Source organism: Ceratotherium simum, chromosome 20, assembly GCF_057802395.1.
Source record: "Ceratotherium simum simum isolate JZ-2026a chromosome 20, ASM5780239v1, whole genome shotgun sequence".
Lineage (NCBI taxonomy): Eukaryota > Metazoa > Chordata > Mammalia > Perissodactyla > Rhinocerotidae > Ceratotherium > Ceratotherium simum.
This window is the reverse complement of record NC_141919.1, coordinates 1,516,404-1,538,395: the sequence shown is the minus strand read 5'-3', so window position 1 is coordinate 1,538,395 and position 21,992 is coordinate 1,516,404. Positions and strand designations below refer to the sequence as shown.

The following is a 21,992-nucleotide window of genomic DNA, read 5'->3' as shown; positions in this document are numbered from 1 at the left end:
TATTTGCTCTTTCCTCATGTATGTTACAAGCTGCTTAAGGATCGGGACCATGGTATACACTTCCATAAATACAACCACATAGCAACAAGCAGCTCAGAGTGGGAATTCAGAAAATGTTGGTTATTGGTAATTCCTGCATGAAAGTACTACATAATGCAGATCCCCACAACCATTTTCACTACAGGTGAAGTCTTCTCAACTCTTAGCTCCACGACTTAAAGTGGTATATGGCAGGTAATGCAAAGATATTAGTCATTTTAGAGCAGCATAAATGCTAGTGTTCCTCATCTTCACTCATTATTTGTCAACTGTTGGCCATAGTGTGCTGGTATAGGAAACCCACTCAATGAGGAGAACATGGAGAATGGTATCAGAAAGATATCCCTACCCATACATGACTTTCTGAGCTTTCCTCATCTAGCAATAATAAATCTAAACTGTCACTTGGGGCTTAATTTTCTCTCTTCTAAAGTTCTATGGAATGTCTTATTGTGTTTCTTTTCCATGGCACACAAGGTCTATCTCAATTTGGCCCCAGCCTGCTTTTCCAGTCTCGTTCTGAGACACTGATTCAGGATTGTTGGTGCTAACTAGATGCCAGGTACTGAGCTAGACACCGGGGATATAAAGATGAGCAGGCTCTTCCTAGTCAGCCTTCACCTTATGAACTAGCCCCCAAGCACACCATGAACTTTTACCCTTCCATGCTTTTGCTTCCATAGTTCTTTTGTTTAAAATTCCATTTCACCTGTGTCTGCCTATTGAACTCCTACCTCTTATATCATTCATGACAGTTTTCCCAAACAGCTTCTCCAAAACAGTGTAAATGTCTTCCTCATCTTTCATTTTACTTATTTATGTGTGTGTGTATCTGCTATAGCACTTATCACATTGTATTGCGTGATACTGTATGTATGTCTACAGGATGCTTTCAGCTGCAAGGAATAGAATAACCATCTAAAAGTGGCCTATACAATAGTTCATTGAACTAATTCACGTAACAGCAAGTCTGGAGGGAGGTATTTCCAGGGTTGGTGCTATAGCCCAATGACATCCTAACGTTTCAGGCTCTTTCAGTTTCTGCCCTGCTATCCTTAGTAAGTTAACTTTTAGTCCCTGGGCTTTTGCCTCATGTTGCAGGATGACTACTGCGTCTCAAGAACTCATTTCCTCATACAAAGGTATCCGAAGACAGGAAGATGTGGTTCTCGTCATATATCTCTCCTTTTATTGGGGAGGAAAATCATTCTGGCAGAACGTGATTTACTAATCTCAGTTTATCCCACAAGAACTGAGAGAGCAATCCACCTTCCCTGAGCACATTTCTAAGAGAAGTCCAGTTTTGTTCAGACAACTGAGAGGGAAGCAGTAGCTGTTGGCAGGCCATCAACAACGTCCGATACCATCTCCCTGATTAGACTGTGAAATTCCTTTGCGTTAGGAACTGAATCTTATTCTATCTTTTATTCCCAGGACCTAGAACAGTGCCTGGTACATAGATATTCAAATAGAGCTCACTGATTTTAACTGACTTTCTAGTAGATACTAAATAAAGCCTTCTCAAAGAGATTCTATAAATAAAAATGTGAAGAATTACTCTAATTTATTAGTATAAGTATAAATTTTTGTGTGGTGGATTGGCTTTAGGCAGGATAAATATGTCTGAACTGTGGTCCATGATTTAATAAGGAATTTGTGATAGTTTCACAAATTTCCTGATGAAGCTAATATTCCTTTTAACATAACCAGAGTCAGCTCTCACAGCTTTCACAGCCAGATTGTTGGGAAATTGAGGTTTTATTTTAAAGATATCAGTCATCTTATAGCTAAATTACTATCAGAATCAAATTTCAATTAATCTATAAACAGTTTTCATGACTTTAGCATTAACTGCTTCAAAATGGAAGTGGAAAGCCCTGTCCTACTGCCTTATTCAGTATTTAAGGCTCTCCTGTTACTGTTGCCAGGTGAAATAATGAATACCTTAAGAGGAAGAACTTTTCACTTTGTTCATAAAAATTACTTGGTAAATATTTTCCAAAAATTAATTTTTCTTAGTTGTGTTATATTTGTGTCAGTGTGTATTCATCCAGCATCCATTTATTGAGAGCCTGTAGGAACATGACTCAGGACTCAGTACAAAACCGTATATGTGGCTGATCTCTCGATTAGAGGCATCTGTGATCCAGTTTATAGGTAAGATCTAAACGATCAAATAGTTTCTCACAGTACAGGGACTCTTCCTATTCAGAGAGGCCCTCGATTTTGATGTATCCCTTTGGGGAGTGAAATCAGGATCTTGGGCCTCCATGCAGCATTATTGCTAATTGGTTTGATATGCTGTATATGGTTACATAAAATCTTAAATCAAGATAGACTCCATTTATATAATAAAGCTGTCAAGTGAGAAACTGAAATAAAAATGCAAGAAAAAAGTACACAAGGAAAGGCTCATGAAGCTGGACCTTGAAGCATGGGTAGGACTGTGTTGGGCAGAAGGCAAGGTTAGGGAAATCTGGTGCACCAGAATGAATAGCATGATGTGTTTGGCAGTAGTAAGAAGACTGGCTTAACCAAGCTGACTTATGTTGGACAACAGGGGAAGTAAAGCTGCATAGGGGCTTGGGAGCAGATCGTGAAAGGCCTTGTATTTAGAGAAATAATCAGTGAATGTTAAACTGACCTGAACAGACTGAAATGTTAGCGTTTATACTCTTGACAAGTAACTTTCAACACGTACAGAATATCTAACCATTCCATGGTTGAAGAAGGCTAAGAGCCAGGGCTGGAGCAGGTAGAGATGCTCATTATTCTGGGCAGAAGGACTATTCTGTTTTCACTCAGTAAGGAGGGAGCCTTGCATGTGCATGGACATAAAGCTGGGTGAAACCAAAATCCGCTCTTGGTCATCCTGGGCAAATTTTCCAGCATGGAGGTATCAAGTATATACTGACTAAAGGCATGCCAGTTTACTATAGACGAGCGGTTCTCAAAATGCGGTCCATGGAGTCCTAAAATATCTGAGACTCTTTCAGAGGTCTGCAAGGTCAGAACTATTTTCAAAATAATATTAAGTGCCCTTTTTACTTGTTGACATTTGCACAAATCATGTGAAAGCAATGGTGGGCAAACTGCTGGCAGCTTAGCATGAATCAATCAGTGGCCCTAAATTGTACAAGTAGTCACTGGATTCTTGACTACCACATACTTGCAGGAAAAGAAAACTAGTTTCTCTTATGAATATCCTTGATGAAGCAGTAAAAATTACTGATTTTATTAAATCTCAACCCTTTAGGACTCATCTGTTTTATATTCTGTTTGATGAAATAGCAAGTGCACATAAGCACTTGTATAATTGAACTACAAACTGAACTAGCCACTTTTTTTATGGAAGGCTGTACTTGGAAGGATGACTGACAGACAAACTATGGTTATTTAGACTTGTATATTTGGTAAATACTTTCTTAAACATGAACCTAGTGAGTATGTCACTTCAAGGAAAACAACAAACAGTACTTGTTGTCAGTGATAAAATTCAAGCTTTCAAGTGAAAATTAAAATATTGAAAACCTTGTATCTGCCACAATAACCATGATACCTTTCCAATACTTGAGATCTTTCTGAGGCAATGGGGAGGGATAAGAACAAATATGATTTTCCAGTGTTATATAATTGAATGTGTCAATATTTAGAAGATCTGTATAACTCAGTTAATCAATATTTTCCAAAAGACCAGTTAATATTACAAAATCATGCATGGGGAAAAAAGTCAGCCGAAGTTCAAGATATACCAATGAATTTTAATTTAACAATATAAAATATTTACTGATATGGTTTCAGATTTTACATGAAATTAACCTTGAGTTTTGATATGTATCAAAAAAGAATATCTACAACTATCTGAAAAGGCTATTGAAATATTCTTGCCTTTTCTAACTACATATCTGTATTAGGGTGATTTTCTTCATATACTCCAACCAAAACAACGTGGTTGCAACAGACTGAATGCAGAAGCAGATATGAGAATCCAGCTGTCTTTTCTTAAGCCAAATATTAAAGAGATTTGCAAAAATGTAAAACTTAGCCACTCTTTTTGCTAATTATTTGTTTGCTTTGGATAATATAAACTTTTTTTGTTAAAAAGGGTTATTTAGGTTAATATGTAATTGGCTTATTGTTATTTTTAATGAATTAATAAATATTTTAAATTTTCAATAGATATAACCCACATAAACAAAAGCTCTTTGAGGTCCTCAATAATTTTTAAAGTGTTAAGGGGCCCTAAGACCAGTTAGTTTCAGAACTGCTTAGACCAAATGAAGAGAGTCACCTCGTCGTTAAATTCAGTTCTAGTGGGAGGTGCTTCCAATTGACCTTTTTCTATGTGAAAGGTTTACCTCCTCTCCTGCATGACTCAAAAAAGCATATCAGAAGGGGAGAGAGTGAAAATGATGTGGTTATAGGGAATCCACTCTAATTTACTAAAAAAGCAAATCATTCACAGATTTCAGAACTTTATTTAATTAATAATAATCTGCATTAAACCTCACAACTAGTTGCAATGTCTCAGTGTCATTTGTGGCTTGGTGCTTGAAATGTTCTTCCCTGGACACTGGAGAGCCATTGGTGGCCTTGTAACCAAATCAGCTTACACTTAGTACCCTACACTTAATCCAGCTGGAGGCCATGGAAGAGGTAGGTAAGGAGCTAAGCTCATTGTGGTAAGTGCCAGCCACCGGAAAGGCAGGCAGGGGCCCCTGATCCTACTCTAGCCTTTGTCTGTAGGAGGTATTGAAGGGAATTGACTCCCTGCCCATGGAGGACTACGGGTATTAGTGAATATTCCCTTGTCTGCAGGCTTTGGTGAAGGTAATTACCACCGTCTCACCAGGCCCTTTCCCATAGGTTGACTGCTGTGGCCATCAGTGGCAGTGCATTCAAGTGCACAAATCCCAAGGAGATGGGGCTTGTATGTTTCTATTTGTAGTGTGTGTCCCACAATATTCACCTGCTCTCCCAAGGCTGTCGTTTGTTCTTTTAGATAGATGGCTTTCTTGGACAATGAGAAATGGACTGTTGTGGATAAAAAAGGAACCCAGGCTCAGGGCAGCCAATATAAGGTTGTCCTTTTGTGCCTCACTCAGAAAGCAAAGTACTATCAATATACATGTAGCTGGACTGTAACTATTACTCCTTCCAGGAGGAATGGAAGACCATAGTTACAAACTTTAATCTCTCTCTCCCCTCCAAAAATGTTTTGGATTTGAATCTAAGTGTTTGCTTTTTCAGATTTGAATGTCATTTTTAAACATAGGCAGAAAATTTGACTTTCGTATATATTTGTGGTGGGTCCTCTAACCAGCTGGCTTTTCTACAGAGGGTGAGTGAAGACAATTCAGGAGTAGCCTTAGGTTTTTGTTGAGTATTGGAAAACTGCATTTACAGTAACATTTAGTACCTCCAGGCAGAAATCTTGAACAATTACTTTGAGGATATAGGGGCTTTTTCACCCGTGTGCAAAGATCCTGAAAACTTTTGTCATTTAGACTCTCAGATGCCATTTGAATGAATTTATTTACATGTGCTGTATGTTTTTATAGTACTCCTGGTTCCCTGCTTTGCAAAGACAAACAAGTTTATGACTTTTTATGCGTTTACAGGGTTTGGCCCTTATCCAGAGATTTCTTTTTTAATCTTTTGTTTGAACAGATGTGTAAACAAAAGCATTGCTGCCTCTCAGACTTCACTATTTAAGGTTTAATGAAGGAAAAAAATGAAAGAGCACTTGATTTTCTAGGCTTTAGGGCAAAGTTGGGGTGATCAGGCCAGTGTGAGGGCCTGTGGCCACACATGTGCCCATGTGTGACAGTGACTATAGAGTGGCTTGTGGAAGCTCTGTGCTGTCCTCAGGAACAAGCTGTAGACCAAAGAGCTTTCCTGTGGCAGGCAGATCCTCTGGTGATCTTAGAATCCAAATGTTAATTAATCCTTCCATTCAGGCTTCTCTGTGGGTCAGAGCCGTCAGGACTTCCCATGCCTTTGAAAACTCCTCCCTGTTTCCAATTTTCTCAATGACTAATCAAGCCTAATCATCTGTTACGGAAAAAAACCAGTGAATGTTCAATATACACTGTTCTTTGTTCTAGTGAAGTTTGCTCTGTAAGGTGCTTTCTGCAGAAACCAGCTCAGCAGACAGGTCCATTCCAAAATTGCTTAATAAAAGATTTCACTAATTCCTGGTAACCTCCTGTGGACAGGTACTTATCCTATGAGGACGTCCTGCTTCATTGGGCACTGTCCCCTCCAAGCTTCCTCCACTCCATGGGAGGTACAGATGAGCAAGGGAGAAGGAATCAGCATTCTCTACACCAGCTATCCATATGTCTTCAGGAATTAGCCCCAAGGAGGTTTAGAAAGATGGCAGAGATTACAATAGTATTTCTTCTGCCAAAATGGGAACTAGAGGCTGTTCATGATTGCTTTTGAAACTCACTCTACTGGATTGTAATGTTTCTTGCCATGTTTGTTACAGGTGGATGGGTATGGGAAAGACTGATCCCTATCAGACTTTTCTCATTTCCTTGCTATTCCTACCTAGGTGCCCTCTACAGTTCTTCAGTAAGTTACCTCCAAAATTATTTTTTACTTCAAAGACTATTAATAGAAAGAGGTAGTGCATGAAGTTTCCTGTATGTAAAGATAGATTTCATATGTAGCAGACTACATAGAAAAATGCTAATGTAATCATATGGCTTTGAGGTAGGGGGAATATTCCCTTTTTCTTTTCTAAGTACACTGATATCAAAGATTGCTATCTGCAAACTTTTAAAGAGTCAGTTTTATTTTTTCTTACTCTTTCATACTGAAAATCTATATATACCTTAGCTTCTTTTTTCAGTTAGGCCTTTCAAAAAATAACTATTGGTTCAATTAAAATAATGCAACTTGGCTTAGATCTAATGCTTTGAAATATAGACAGTGCACTTTTGGTTCAAAGGAAAAAGAAAGCATTATCAAAGATCATTTGAATGTTTCATACTGTTAGTCTAAAGATAAGGAGCTTTCCTGGTAGAACCAATATGAACCTAAAACTGCACAGTAAAAAGAAAGAAGTTGCACAGAATTATGTACAGTTGATTAAGTCTAGTGTGGGTTCATTTTGGCCACTCTAGAAGAAGGAATTTTTCCTTACAAAAGTGCCCTCTTATTTATTGTAATCCTGATGTATATCTTATACCACTTAAAATAATTATAGCTTTTATTTTACAGAATGTGTACATTATACATTTTTAAATAGTAATTTTTATGATATATTTTCAAACACATTTACAGATATATCAGAAAAATCAATGATGATTTTATAACTTTATCAAAATTAGATCAAAGCAGATATTCATGAAGTCTTTTAAGTGTTCCTTTCCAAGTTAAACATTTAATTGTTGATCAGTGAGACTATTTTGGCCAAAATGTATTAGAACAACTACCATTTATAGAAATAATATATACTTAATGTTTTAGTTGAATTAAACAATCTTTTATATTCTGAATTTTATTTTTAATAACAAATAATTACTTTTGTAAAGAACTGTATCGTGTGTTTAAATTTTTAATTATATAAGTCAGATTAGGACTTACATAATCAGCTGTAGCCCACCTTTCAGCTTTTTAGACCTGTTTAACTGTAGTCTGGAGGAGGGGAGTTTTTCCCTTACTCTTTTAATTCTGAACTGACTGTTCCATGTAGTATGTATGTGGCCAAAGGAGGCAGACATATTACTACTCATAAATTAGAGTTATTGCTTCAGTATTTTCTGATAAATTCAGCTTCTTAAGTAACACCCCATTTCCATTCAATTAATCTCATCATCAAATGGATTTTTTAACTGTATGTTTACATTATTTAGAAGTGATTCCTTACACTTACTAAGTTTTATTTTCAATATAGATTCCATAAGTTGAATTTGATTTTTTCATACAAATAGCTATTGTAGAAATACCTAATAATACTCAATAATTTATAAAAGGAAATAATCATGAACCTAGCAATAACTAAGTTATAAATTATGCACTAACAGTGTCAACCTTTCTAAAATACTTATTAGCAGAAATATACTATACAAAGTTCTTGTCTGCATAGTTCCATCCTTATTATTATAATCATAAACTCTAAGATGAAGGAAAACTTCATCAAAATCACAGACTATAGAGGTACTTCCTCAAAGCAAATCCTGATGGATAATTTTCAAGAAACTTTTAGAGAAAAAGTTAGGAACATTTAGGGACTTTTGCAGAAACTGGGATTACTGCTTTTTTTTTTTTTTTTTTTTTTTTTGTGAGGAAGATCCGCCCTGAGTTAACATCCGATGCCAATCCTCCTCTTTTTGCCGAGGAAGATTGGCCCTGGGCTAACATCTGTGCCCATCTTCCTCTACTTTATATGGGTCACCGCCACAGCATGGCTTGACAAGTGGTGCGTAGGTGCGCACCCGGGATCCAAACCCGCGAACCCTAGGTCACCACAGCGGAGCGCGTGCACTTAACCGCTACGCCACCAGGCCGGCCCCATTACTGCTTTCTTCATGTCATGATCACAGAATCTCCTATCAAATACAGACAGCATTTCAGTTGTTAGCCATTTTACTCTCTGGGGAAAAGAGGAGTGGATTTATTTTGCTTTCTTGAGCAAGCAACCTCACCTTCTATCCTAATGTTAAGGAGGGACAGTATTATCTTTTAAATTCCTAATCCAGCTCATTTTACTGAATTTTTCATTACTTGAGCCTTCATTACTGTTGCTACTTCATAGTGTTCCCTCAGTGTCATATGACTTCACAGCTTTGATCTAAGTGGTAGTGAATGAGTTTGAGTCCAATTCACATAATCTGAAATCTTTTCATCTTGGCCACAGGCCTTGTACTTTGTTCTATAATAAATTATAATTGTCACTACAATTGCACTGCACTATGGCACTATTTTTCTTGTATTGGCTGTTGTAAAGGATACTATTTTACTATGAAGTAGTGAAACCAGCTTTTATAACAAGAGCACCAAAATGTTTATTAAATTAATTAATAAACAAAGTTTTGTTTCACAGCCTTATTTCAGTAAAATGTTAAAGTACCCTACTAAACTGGGAACCTGAACCTAGATAGATTTTTTAAAGTAAAAGATAGGATACTGAGCCCATGTGAGAGAAGAATGCTTTTCCCTTTTTATTATTGTCCGAAATAATCAGTTTTAAAATGTAGAATATTTTGCAAAAATTAAAGATCCACCTCTGATATCTGTGGTTGGAAAAGCTGAATTTTCCTGAGGAATTTATAAAACTGATATAAGAAAAATGTATCTGTATGAAATGTGAGCTTTGTATGCTGCCAGGGTCAGAAAGACCCAGATAATCATGTAAATAATTGGAAATTGCCATTGCCTGGCCTGATTTCTCCGTGGCCTCCGTAGTGCAGTATATGAGGAGGCAGCACCTTTGGTTGGCCCAGTTCCTCCCTTTCTGTTTACTCCCTTTACCCTCATGTGAACATTCCTGTCTCTCCTTACAATATTGGATAACTATTTCTTGGGGATCATCCAAGACCATGAGCCTTTTTATTAAGAACTTTTAACATTCATCTTGTTTTCTCATGATGTAAAATAAATGCATCGAATCTCTTTCAAATTTATCTTTAAAGATTGGCATTTTTCTCTCTTTATTAACAATATTTTAGGATTTAACAATTGATGTCTTGAGTAAAGTACTTTTAACATTACTGACTGATACAAAGCCCTGGTTCAACCTGGCCACCTGGCATTTTGTGTTTGTCCATCTGAGTCACAGTAGGTTTTGAAGAAGTCAATTTATTTTCATTAGAAATGGTTTGCTACTAAAGAACATATAGTAACTGTCTTATGTTTTATTTATGTTCAATTTATTTCAATAGATGAACCTAAATATAAGTTAAAAAGAGATAAATGATTTATTAAAAAAAGAAAAAAACTATATGTGCCATCTGTAAAAAAAAAAAAAAAAAATGGGCTTCTCACTTTTAATTCCCTTAAGGGTAAGGGCCTCTTTGTATGTGGAAATATCTTTGTTCTCAACTGCATAGCATGGCGGTAGGAGCATAATAGGTGCTTAGTAGATATTTGTGAAATGAAAGCCATTCCCTACCCACAGTTAGTAATATGTACCACTTCAATCCCACTGAACTCCTATAAAAGAAAAATAATTATCTCATCAGCAAGAGTCTGTGTCTAGTAAACTCTTATAGTTTTTGTATGTTTGGAAATTTCTTAAATGATAGTTTATCTGGCTATAGAATTCTCAGTTGACAGTTTTTTCTCTCTGCATGTTGAAGATATCTCATTGTCTTCTGATGGTGTTGTTGTTGGTGGTGTTTATGAGAAGTCTGCCTTTAGTTTGATTATCATTTCTTTGTGGGATATCGTGTCTTTTGTCTCTGGTAGTTTGTAAGATATTCACGTTATCTGTGATATAACGAGGTACAGATTTATTTTCATTTTTCCTCCTAGAGATTCTCTCTCCTTTTTTAGTTCGAGGATTTGTGCCTTCTTCAATTCTCTGCCATTATCTCTTTGGTAATATCTGTACCATTTTCTCTGTTCTCTCTTTCTGGTACTTTAGAAATTTTGGTATGTCTTCTGTCTCTTAATTTCTCTTTCTTATTTTCTTTATTTCATTCTCTGTTTTTAATTTCTGCACTGAATTCTAAGTAATTTTATTCTGTAAGTTTATCAGCTATCATTGTAGGGGGTTGTGTAGTCTGCTGCTTAACTCATATTATGAGTTTATTTCTATCTCTATTTTTTATTTTAATATTATGTTTCCTTTTTAAAGTTTGAATGTGGTTCTTTCTCAGATCTGCCTATATATAATACCCAGTTCTTGCTGATGGATTCTATTTCTTCCTTTATCTTTCTGGACATGCTAATGATTAAAGTCTCTCTTCGATTGCTTTATTATCTATAATTCCGCAAATATGGATTCTCACATTTGTTGCATCTGCCCACTTCCATGGTAGTGGGTTTTATATGTTTTTTATAATTTTTGCCTGAACTCTTCTTCTGCCCTCTCCCCCCATTGGAATCACAAGCATTCTCTGGATTATGGAAGTGTTCCTATGGTATGTTTGTGTATTCATTGAGATCTATGGTTTTCACTGGTTCTGGGCCAGTTTTTTACGTTAGTTTTTAGATTTTAGTTTTAGATTTTTCCATACCACCCAGGTGCTACAAAAATCAGATTCCACAAATGGCACAGGCTGGGCATTCCGTGTTTTCACCAGTGATTCTTTCTATCTTGAATAAGAAGGTAGCCTGCTTCTATCCTGTGTCCCCAGTTTGGGCTTTCCTAGCTTTAATTTACAAATTGGATATCCTTTTAATTTCTGCGGTGTTTTTGGTTTGCTTGTTTGTTTTTCAGTTCTGGGAGTTAGATCACTTCCATCTCCCCTCTACGTATGGGGTCCTGCAGACTATGACTGAAGACCCCCCCGGGGGCTGCTGAGCTTCGGCTCCCACTCACCACTATCTTACTTCTTTGTTTTGGCACCTAGAGATTCTCCTTTCTCACTTTTGAGCTCAAATATAATTTTATTGGTGCTGTTGTCCAGTTGCATCCAGTATTTCTCTTTTTGGAATGGGATGGGGACTTTCCACATATTCACTGTACCATCTTGTCAAGGAAATTGGAACTATACAGTTTAAAATTATTTTTTTCTTGACCCACTGTTTGTAACAATTTATGTTAAGCAAACAACCTATAGTCTGTAAAGTAAATATAATTGCATCTATAATTTCAACCAACTGTAATTAGCATCTTAGAATCACTAAATATTCTTGCAACCCAGTAGAGATTGAAGTAGGATTTATGGAAATGGTTTCTTATTTAATTATCACATAAAGATTATTTTTTAAAAGTTTGACTACTTATGTAAAATTAAATAGCTGAAAGTCTGCTTAATAATATTGAAAGAACTTACTGAATTTAAAAGTTTTAACTGTCTCATTTTTATGCCATTATTTATATAATCATTACTTTTTATCCATATTTAGGATAGTAGATGTCAGCATGTGTATCAGTATGCCCACAGTCTTGACAACAGAAACATCATATTGCCATTACTTTTACTATATCTTTAAGAAAGATATATCTTTAATATATATCTTAAATAATAGATAAAATAAAAACATGATATTATTGCCATTACTTTTATATCTTTATACTTTTATACTTTATACTTCATTACTTTTGTATCTTTAAGAAAGATATAAAGGTAATTTCTTCCTGTATCTTCTTTTTAAAGATCTAGGTTAACATCTTCTGACAATGATATCAGTTGAGAACATGATATACTTGATTATAAAGAGTATTGGGAAAAAGTAAGACAGTCTCCTTATTTGATCAAAAATGTCTATTTTTTTCAGACTTAGTTTTTGTTTCTCTCCCTTTTTTCAGACATATAAAGAAAAAATGAAGGCAGATACATTGACACATACAAAGAAAGGCCCACAGCCAGGTAAAGGAGGCATTTCATTTCCCCTTCACATTTCACACCCTGTGAGCCAGAAGACGAAAAAAGTCTACCGTACAGACCAGACCACCTTCATAATTGGAGAAACGCCAAAAGGGATCCGCAGGTATGTGGTCTATGACAACATTGGACTTTATGAATAATTCTCAAAAGAAACATAACTCCTTATTAAATTACAGAAATTATTTGAATTTTAACCATAGCTAGCATCTGAATATTTCAGGAAAATCTGAATTTGTACACTTTAAAAATAAATTCCAAATGTTTTAGGTGTTTTTATAAGGCTAATCCCTCAACTGATTAAAAAAAAAATGAAGTCATTTTCTATAGATAAATAAAATACTTAAGTGCATGATATTCATTCATTCATCGAATACTTATTGAGCACCTAATACACACAGGCATTGTGCTGGGTGCTGAATATACAGTGATAAAAAAGACAGACATAGAGCTTACAGTGCAGTGGGATAGGGGTTGGCATCAAACTATAAAATTTTCAAAAATATAAAAACTTATAAATAAATAATTATAAAATGGTATATTATACGAAAGAAATGGACAGGCCTCCTTGATAGAGAATAATGGGATCAGGAGGGGTGAACTGCTTTAATCTTGGGTAGTCAGGGAAGACCTGTCTACACAGGTGACATCAAAGTTGAGACCTGAAGGATAACCAGGCAAAGAACCAGAGTAAGAACATTCCTGAGAGGGGAAGAGGTTTGGTGTGTTCGAGGCACTAAGAGAAGACTGCTGTACTGAGTGCATAATAAACCAAGCAAAGAGTGGCATGAGGTGAACATAGAGACGTAGATGGGGCTGGAGCAAAGCCTTGTAGATTGTACAAAATAGTTTGGATCTTGTTGCACATGTAAGGGAAAGCTGTTGAAGAGTGACATGATCTGACTTATGTTTCTAAGATTGCTCCAGCTTCCGTGTGGAAGAGGCAGAGTGCACCAGGGGAGACCATAAGGAACTAGGTAATGGTGGTTTGCCATAAGAGTGTTTGCCATGGGGATAGAGCCAAATGGATGAATTCAGTTTGGTGTTGGACTGGTAGCTGAGAAAGAGAGAAGATGGGATTACTCCCAACTTTCTGTCTTCAGCAACAGATTGGACTTACTGAATGGGGAAAACTAGGAGAGAAATAAGTTTGGAGTAAAAAAAATCAGGAGTTCTCTTTTGTTCATATTAAATTTGAGATTCTATGGAAATGTCAGATAAGCAGTGGATATGCTACTCTGGGATTTGGGGACTGGAGATCTAAATTTGGAAGTCATCAGCACAGAGATTATAAATGGTTTTTCGAGCCATGGGACTGTGTGAACAGCCTAGGAACAGAGCACTGAGAAGGGGAGAAGCCCCAGGACTGAGCCTGGAGGCGACAGAGGCCCGCAGGGTAGGAGGCACAGTGCAAGGTCCTGAAGTCCCAGAGCAGTGAGAGTTTCAAAAAGGAGAGAGCACTTACCTTTATGGAAAGCTGCTGAGAACCAGAATCAGAGGAAGTGGAAAGTGCCTCCGGGAGCTGCAGCAGAGAACTCCTCGGCTGCCTTGATATAGGCAGTCTGTGTAGTCAGATGCCAGAGTGAGGTGGGCTCACAGTGAATGGGCAGACCCTGTGACGGCTCTTTAAGTTTAGATGTGAAAAGTGGCAGTAGCTGGAGCGCACTGTGCCGTCAAGGGTAGGGTTTTTGTGGTGAGGAAGATCAGCCCTGAGCTAACATCCATTGCCAATCCTCCTCTTTTTGCTGAGGAAGATTGGCCCTGGGCTAACATCCATGCCCATCTTTCTCTACTTTATGTATGGACCCCTGCCACAGTGTGGCTTGACAAGCGGTGCATTGGTCTGCGCCCTGGATCCGAACTTATGAACCCTGGAACGCCAAAGCCGAGTGCGTGAACTTAACGGCTACACCACTGGCTCCAGGTTTTTTTAAGTTGGGAAGATAATAGAACCTGTTTGTGTGTTGAGGGAATGGAAAGTGATAACAAGTGAAGTCCTGGAGGCAGGAGAGGGTGGGACCCAGACCACTGGCGAAGGTGTAGCCTTTGAGAGGCACTGAAAGAGAAGGGACAAAGGTGGGCACAGATATGGCTATTTCCTCGATTAATTGAGAATTAAAGTCATCAGTTCAGAGGGAGAGAGATTTAGAGAGAGAGAAATCATTAAATAAATCATTTATAAAGTAGGAAAGCAAGTTTAGTGAGACTAGCATTCCTGGGTGATAGTAAGTCCCTGTTTGAGAGTAAAACCATCTGGGCAGTTGTGCAGGCTTCATTCAGCAAGCATCAGTTGCAGACACAGAATAGGGAGATGGCTGGGTTTTACCAGGGATTAGAATGGAGGGAGAGAGAAGCAAGGAAGGTGAAGGAATGTTTGCAAAGGAGTGATTATAAAATTGAACCTAAGCTGGACAAGGGGAGATTGATGATAGTGAGAAAGCAGAAGAGTCAGTGAATTGGAAGACTTGATGAGGTGAAAAGTATATTTCTGCATTGTTGTCATGGAGGTGATTGAGCAGTTGAGCTGGACATGAGATGATTGAATTCAGGGATTTGGAGGTGGTTCAGTTAACGGTAATGACAGTGGCAGTATACGACCTTGGGAATAGGAGCCCGACATGGAATTAAGTCTTTGGAGGTGAGGGAAAGAAACTAGTGGGCTAGGAGTTCGGTGGGACATCCACATGGATATTGATAATAATTGTGAAGAATGATGGCAAGAGATGGGGTAGGAAGCAACATTAATCCAGGATCTTGAGTGTTCAGTCACCAGTAGGAAGCAACTAAGGGGTCAGTTAACAAGATAGGGGAGAGAATGGTTTAGCTGAATAGTGTAAACCTTAAGGAGAGGAAGGAGTTTTTAAGAAAATAATAGTCTGGAATCTGCAATGTGAAGTATGAACCCTGAGGTTTAAGGGTGTGAGTTATAAGAGGCTTGACTTTCGAGGGCCTCATGGGAGGAGGCAGTATGTTGAGGAGACAGAGGGACCATTCAGGTAGAAGACACAGGGGAGTGGTAGATCATAGCCTGGTTCCGGGGGCACCCAGGAATGGCTGGAAGGGTTGGATGGGGGATTGGGTTAGATCGGGGATGTCGAGACGAGGAGGGCATGTGAGGCCAGTGGCGATGGGTAACTGAGGAATAATGACTGAGGTAAGCAGGGATGAGAGGCAGGGTCGAATTGGTCCTGAGAGATTCTGTGGACAGTGAGAAAATGGTGATGGTTTTGTGGGTTCCAAGTGCTTCCCTCAGGGATTTGGCAGCTCCCAGGCAACGAGCCCCTTAGCTGCCTAGGGAAGGGCTGGTCCCTCAGCTTGTCCTGTGTGGCTCTCAGCTGCCCTCCGTTGCCCAGAAAGGTGAACACCCCTCACTGCTACAGCCACGCATCTCCTCACAAACAGACTTACAACAGTGGTTTTTGCTGGGTGTGCCTTTTTACTTTGGGCAATTATTTTGCTTGGAGGCCAGCCAGACACATCTTACCAGTCTTTGAGAAACACGTGTCTTCATCCCCTTTTGCACTATGTATAAAAGTAAAAGTATTAACAATGATTAGTTTTTGCTTCTCGTCCTTTTTTCTCTACCCAGTCTAGGGAATAAATGCCTCATGTTAGTAAAAAGGTGAAGGGCATCTAATATTAGAATGCCAACATCTGAACTGGGGAACAGTGTCCAAACAGCTGACAGCTCCTTCCTGCTAACCATTGTGCTTTATGAGAACCAAGACTGTACCATGCTGCAGCCCCCTGGATCCTCTCAACGAAGTTCTCAGTCCTACCTTCCCTGTGGAAAGCTCAGACAGAGAGAAGATGATTTTAACTCTGTTCCACCCCTTCTTCCCCCAGTTCCTCAAGAAAAGGGGAAAGAAATTGAATTTTATCCGTGATACATAACTACACTTGATAGACTTGCTGAAAGATACCTATATATGGTTTCCTTTTTTTTTTTCTTTCTCTAAGTGGTTTATGAGTACTAAACCATGTGAGTACTAAGTGGTTATGAGTACTACTCTAGTTTGCTAAATTTTCCTCACAAAGTGGCTAGCTTATATGCCCTGGTTGTACCTTGTAGTTCCTTAAATTTTTAGAGAAAATTCTTTTAAAGACCAAGAATTACAAAAGCGAGTTAGAAGGCCAAAATAAAATGAATTATAATCGTAACTCCTCCTAAAAAGGGAAACCACGCGGCATAATATACTTGCATACTACTCAGATAAAGTGGGGTCAGAAGCTGTCCTTCCAGTGGTGACAGAATGGCAGGGTTATGGGTGACGTCAGCACAGCAAAGGTGAGAGTCCTTTGGCAGCTGCTGAGACACCACCAAGTCTTGGATAAATAAAAGACATTGGCCTGTAACCTTGCCAATAACTTAATCTTTACAGCACAAATATTTATTAGAAGGGCCATGAAAATGGATTTGGAGATGATTAATAAACAAAATAACAATACCTCATTATTTCATGTGAAGTGAAAACTGGAACCTTTTAAGAACATGCTTGTCGCTTCCAACAAAACATTGGCAATTTTCAGGACAGAAATTTGGAAGCTTGTATTTGTGCTATTAAATATTCTGTGGGCAGTGTGAGTGGCTGTTGATGAGGCATAGATAGCACGAGGATTTGGAGCAGTTCACAGGTCCCCTGTGGTGAGAACCAGAAGCCATGGGGCTCATCTGAAGCCACAGGAGAAAGTCGTGAGCATGCAGGATGGATTGCCACAAAAATCAAAGGAAACACAAACTTTATATAACCTGGTCTGGTGGCAAAAATAATAGTGACTTTAAAGCTCCTACTTACATACAATTTTTAAGTAATCATTATTTTTCCCTCAGCGTTCTCTGTTGTGTGCAGGATGAAATTCAGACTTCTGAAATTGGCTTATGAAGCCCTCGTGCTTTTTCAGCCTCTTCCTTGGCAGTTTCTCCTCACCCTGTGTGCACCAAGGCCTCTTGGGCCTGGACCTGTGCATGTCCCTTCCTTCCCTAGAAGGCTTCCTCACTCATCTTTACCTGACTGGTTGCGGTGACAGCAGAGAAGCCTTCCCTACCCTCCTTGCCCACACCAGGCACTGGCTTAGCTACCCCTTCTGTGGGAGCCAGCAGGGCCCTGTATTTACCTCCATCATGGGATTATCACTCCCTTCTGATTTGATTTTCATGCATCTGTCTCCCCCAACTAGACTATAAACTCCTTGAAGATAGGGAACTGGGCTTGTTGACTGTTGTCTAGTTCTTACTCCAGTGCCTAGCACATAAGAGGGTTCTATAAATATTTATTGAATAATGAATGTTTTAAGGAAATATTATATAAAATATAAATATAATTCTAAAATTTGGGGACTTTTAATCATGTGCTGCAACACCATCTGTGGCTTCTGTTTAAAGGAATGTTTACAAACATTGGGCTCTCCTGCCTCATGGCCCAAACTCAGCATCAGCAAAACAATACCTTAGTCTGCTCAGGCTGCCATAAAAACATACCACAGACTGAGTGGCTTAAACAACAGAAGTTTATTTCTCACCGTTTTGGAGCCTTGGGAAGTCCAAGATCAAGATGCCGGCTGATTTGGTTCCTGGTGAAGGCTCTCTTCCTGGCTTACAGATGGCTTTCTTCTCACTGTGTCCTCACATAGCAGAGAGAGAGCTCTCTGTTGACTTCTTATGACCTTGTTTAACTTTAATTACCTGCTAAAAGCCCCATCTCCAAATACAGTCACAGTGTGCATTAGGGCTTCAACATATGGATTGGGGGCGGGTTGGGACACACAATGAAGTCCACAGCACCATTACCTGGGGAAAGGAGCAGAGTCTAGTGCCCAGTATCCGAAACAATCTTTCTGTCTTATCTCACCAGGGCCGCAGAAGGCCCACTTCCTCACACATGCACGTAATAGCTCCTATTAGTATCTTACACTAAGAATTAAGCTCACTTCTTCAAATAGCATCTCACTTCTTAGTTTAGCTATCTGTACTGAAGACAGACCAACTGGAGGAAGAAAGAGGAAGAATGAATCTCAGTTTATCAGTTTAGAACTTTTCTTTAGGTTCATCAAAAAGTTGTGAGAAATTTCTATGTTGTATTTGTGGAAGAAGGGAAAAAAGGAGAGAGAAGAAAAAAAATACTTTCTTTTCAGAATTTTTTCTTTTCTATTCATTAACACCCTTCTTTGACAGTTTTATTTCATGGGACTTGAATGCAATATAGATTTTCAAATACAAATTATATAAATTATGATTCTCCTGTTAGTCATAAATTCGCTGACTGGAGGAGTAGCATGCTGGAATCCCACAATTCCCAGGAAATACCTAATGGTATAAATCAGAATAACTTAAGAAGCTGGTGATTTCATAAGCTAAAATATTTTCTTCAATAACATAAGGAAAGAGGTCACATTCTGCTAGCATAAAATACATTTTCATTATGGAATTAAGCTAATATATGCTAACTGAGTAAGAGTACGTTGCTTTGTCTCTGCATGTCATATCACTGATGACGAGTTCTTTAAAAATAAAATGTAATCACAATAACCACTGGTTTGTTTGTTAAATCTTCAGAAAACAATTCGAAGAAATGGCTTCTTATTTTAACTTGCCTTGTGTAAAGGAATTTGCTAAACATATAACTAACGCCACATCAGAAGAACGACAGAAAATGCTAAGAGACTTTTATGCTTCTCGATATCCAGAAGTAAAAGAATTTTTTGCAGATTCTGCTTCAGAATCCATTAAATCTGCCTATGAGGAGGGAGAGAGAGTCAGGAATAAGTCTGAAAAAAGAAAATCTCTTATAAAACAAAGGCTGTCAGATTCTGAAGCTTTCTCATTTAAAGATTCTACCAAAAAAATTTCTCAAATTTGCAGCCCAAAAATATATAAAGGAAAATCAATTAAATTTCAAAATCACGGTTCCTGTAGAGAAGAGGTGTTTTCTAATGATGCAGAAACTAAGAAATTACCTGTTAGCTGTACCCAAGAGCCGGACAATGGGAAAAAAAGCCAAGCATCCCAAAACACTGTACCATCCTGTTCGCTGAACAGTAAATCTGAATCACGTGAAAGAAAGTTAGAAAATACCATGAAAGACCAACAGGACCTTACAAGAACTGGTGTTTCAAGAAATGAATCCCTTTTCAAAGAGGAAAATAAAAAGATAGAAAATTCAATGTTAGGAAACACTTCCGTGGTAGGCTTACTCGGTGACACCTCTATTCTTGATGACCTCTTTAAAAGTCACGGGAACAGTCCTACACGACTGCCAAAGAAAGTCATTTCAGGGCCCATGGAAAAAGCAAAACAGAGACCAAAAGATTTCTGGGACATCTTGAATGAGCAGAATGATGACAGTCTTAGTAAACTCACCGACTTGGCAGTGATAGAGACTCTCTGTGAAAAAGTGCCCCTTGCTGCATCCTCCAAAAGGAAAGAAGAGCTAGAAACTTCTCTTTGGAAATCAAACAAGAACTTTTTGTGGAAAAAATTTCACTCAAGTGATACAGATGAAAACACAGCTAATACACAGGAGTGATACATAAACATAGAAATGAATTACTACAACCAGTGACCTTCTGCCATCACTGTTACAACACTGTATTCCACACTAGTTATGTTACCTTGAACACAGGTGTCAACATATACTGCTATTAAACTCTTTTTTTTTTTTCTTTTTTTTGTGAGGAGATCAGTCCTGAGCTAACATCCGCCAATCCTCCTCTTTTTTTGCTGAGGAAGACGGCCCTGGGCTAACATCTGTGCCCATCTTCCTCCACTTTATATGGGACGCCGCCACAGCATGGCCTGCCAAGCAGTGCGTCGGTGCGCGCCCGGGATCCGAACCAGCGAACCCCGGGCCGCCGCAGCGGAGCGCGCGCACTTAACCGCTTGCGCCACCGGGCCGGCCCTGCTATTAAACTCTTGATCTAGGGGTTTTAAGTCTAAAATGTTATCATGTGTTTGTTTTCCTTGATATATCTGATTTGATCTTTTAAAAAATATGACTTTTTATAGTATAAACCTTCTAGGTTTGTTATGTGGAGACCTGGGGCCTCCTCTTGCTGTATAATTATGTGACCTTAGATAAGGCACTTACCCTGGGTGCAGCCGTTTCCTAATATGAAAGATGAAAGGTTTGAGCTCAATCAACGTGAGTGTCCTTCCAGTTTAAAAAGCTTTGGTTCACTCTCCCACATTCCATTAAGTCAGAGGCCAAATTCAGCTCACCCCTGCCCCCCGCCAAATCAGGTGTACATTGATGTGTTTCTTTCTTACTAGCATTTGGAAAATTATTAAGTTAACTGTTTTCCTTTTCCCTCAGTATCATGTACTACCATTATTAAATTATTTTAGATGAAAGTAATTACTAAGACTGAATATATGGTGTTGTGTTAAAATAGTAAGTTTATAACTGCTCAAAATCAAAGGGTTAATGTTGTATAACTTTAGCATCTGAGATATGGCACCGAAGTAATATAACTACTACCATTAGCCACAGAACACCAATGCCTCAAATTTTTATACAACTATTATGATTCATCAATATAAATAAAGCTTTGTATAGTACTTTTGTATTTCTTCAGTATGAAGAAATGAGTAAACATTTGATTTTATTTGAAACTGTTATATTTTGTTGAATTTCGTTTATAACCAATGCAATGTGCCCCTTGTTGAATCCATTTATTTGGAAACATTCGCTCAGCCCCTGTGTACTGTGTTAGGAGCTGAAGATGTACAGGTGAGGCACAGCTACAGGTAGAAGGGAAACCACATCTGTCAGGAGTCACGTCTGTGAAGCCCCTTGCATTGTGCCTGGCACATGGTAGCAGGGACCTGAGGCTTCTCCTGACCCACATACAGATGTGCTGTGGCGCCTTCCCCTCAGCTGAGCTCACAGAGCTATGATGGGAGAAAATAGCAGTGAACCAGGAAATGGTGGTGCTCAGAGATCCTTGTTACTGTGTTGAGGGGAGAGGGTCTTCGGAGTACCCAGGATGTGGAGCCATTGCTCAGAAATGGAAAAAGAAAGAAAAAGTAGAAAAGAAAGAAAGAAATCTTTTCTCAAAGGACTGAATGGCCAAGTATGTTTTTCTCTAGGGCAGTGATTAGGGTTGTAAAATATATTTTATATCATGACCCATTATATATGGATTAAATATATATATGATTGAAATAAAATGTTTATGAAATAGTGTTTACCCCTAAGGCATGCAGCATTCTTTGATATTTTCTTTTCTCTTGCACTTTTGGCTCTGGTCTATGTGTTTTTAATGCTCTCATAACTCACTAAATTGATTTCATGACCTACTAGCGATTGGGAACCACAGTTTGAAAATCACTGTTTTAGTTTATATAGAGTTAGTCATTTTTTTTTCCTACTTGTAGCTGAGTTGTGTCCAGACTTATCAGATGCTACATTTCACCATTGAAGAGCTTGCTACAAAATGAATGTGTTGTAT

At 38.3% G+C, this 21,992-nt stretch overlaps 1 protein-coding gene across 5 annotated transcripts in view; it reads left to right on the top strand.

Annotated features, from left to right (window-relative positions):
• The window catches only part of ERCC6L2 (ERCC excision repair 6 like 2), a 137,114-nt gene extending 115,387 nt beyond the window's left edge, over positions 1-21,727 (top strand). For all 5 annotated transcript variants that reach the window (XM_087444282.1, XM_004440816.3, XM_087444283.1 and 2 more), the window contains 2 exons: positions 12,470-12,651; positions 19,099-21,727. In XM_087444282.1, the coding sequence (XP_087300408.1) occupies positions 12,470-12,651; positions 19,099-20,068 (1,152 nt within the window). In that variant the 3' untranslated portion in view covers positions 20,069-21,727. The remainder of the gene's footprint in view (positions 1-12,469; positions 12,652-19,098) is intronic.
• Positions 21,728-21,992: the final 265 nt, after the last annotated feature.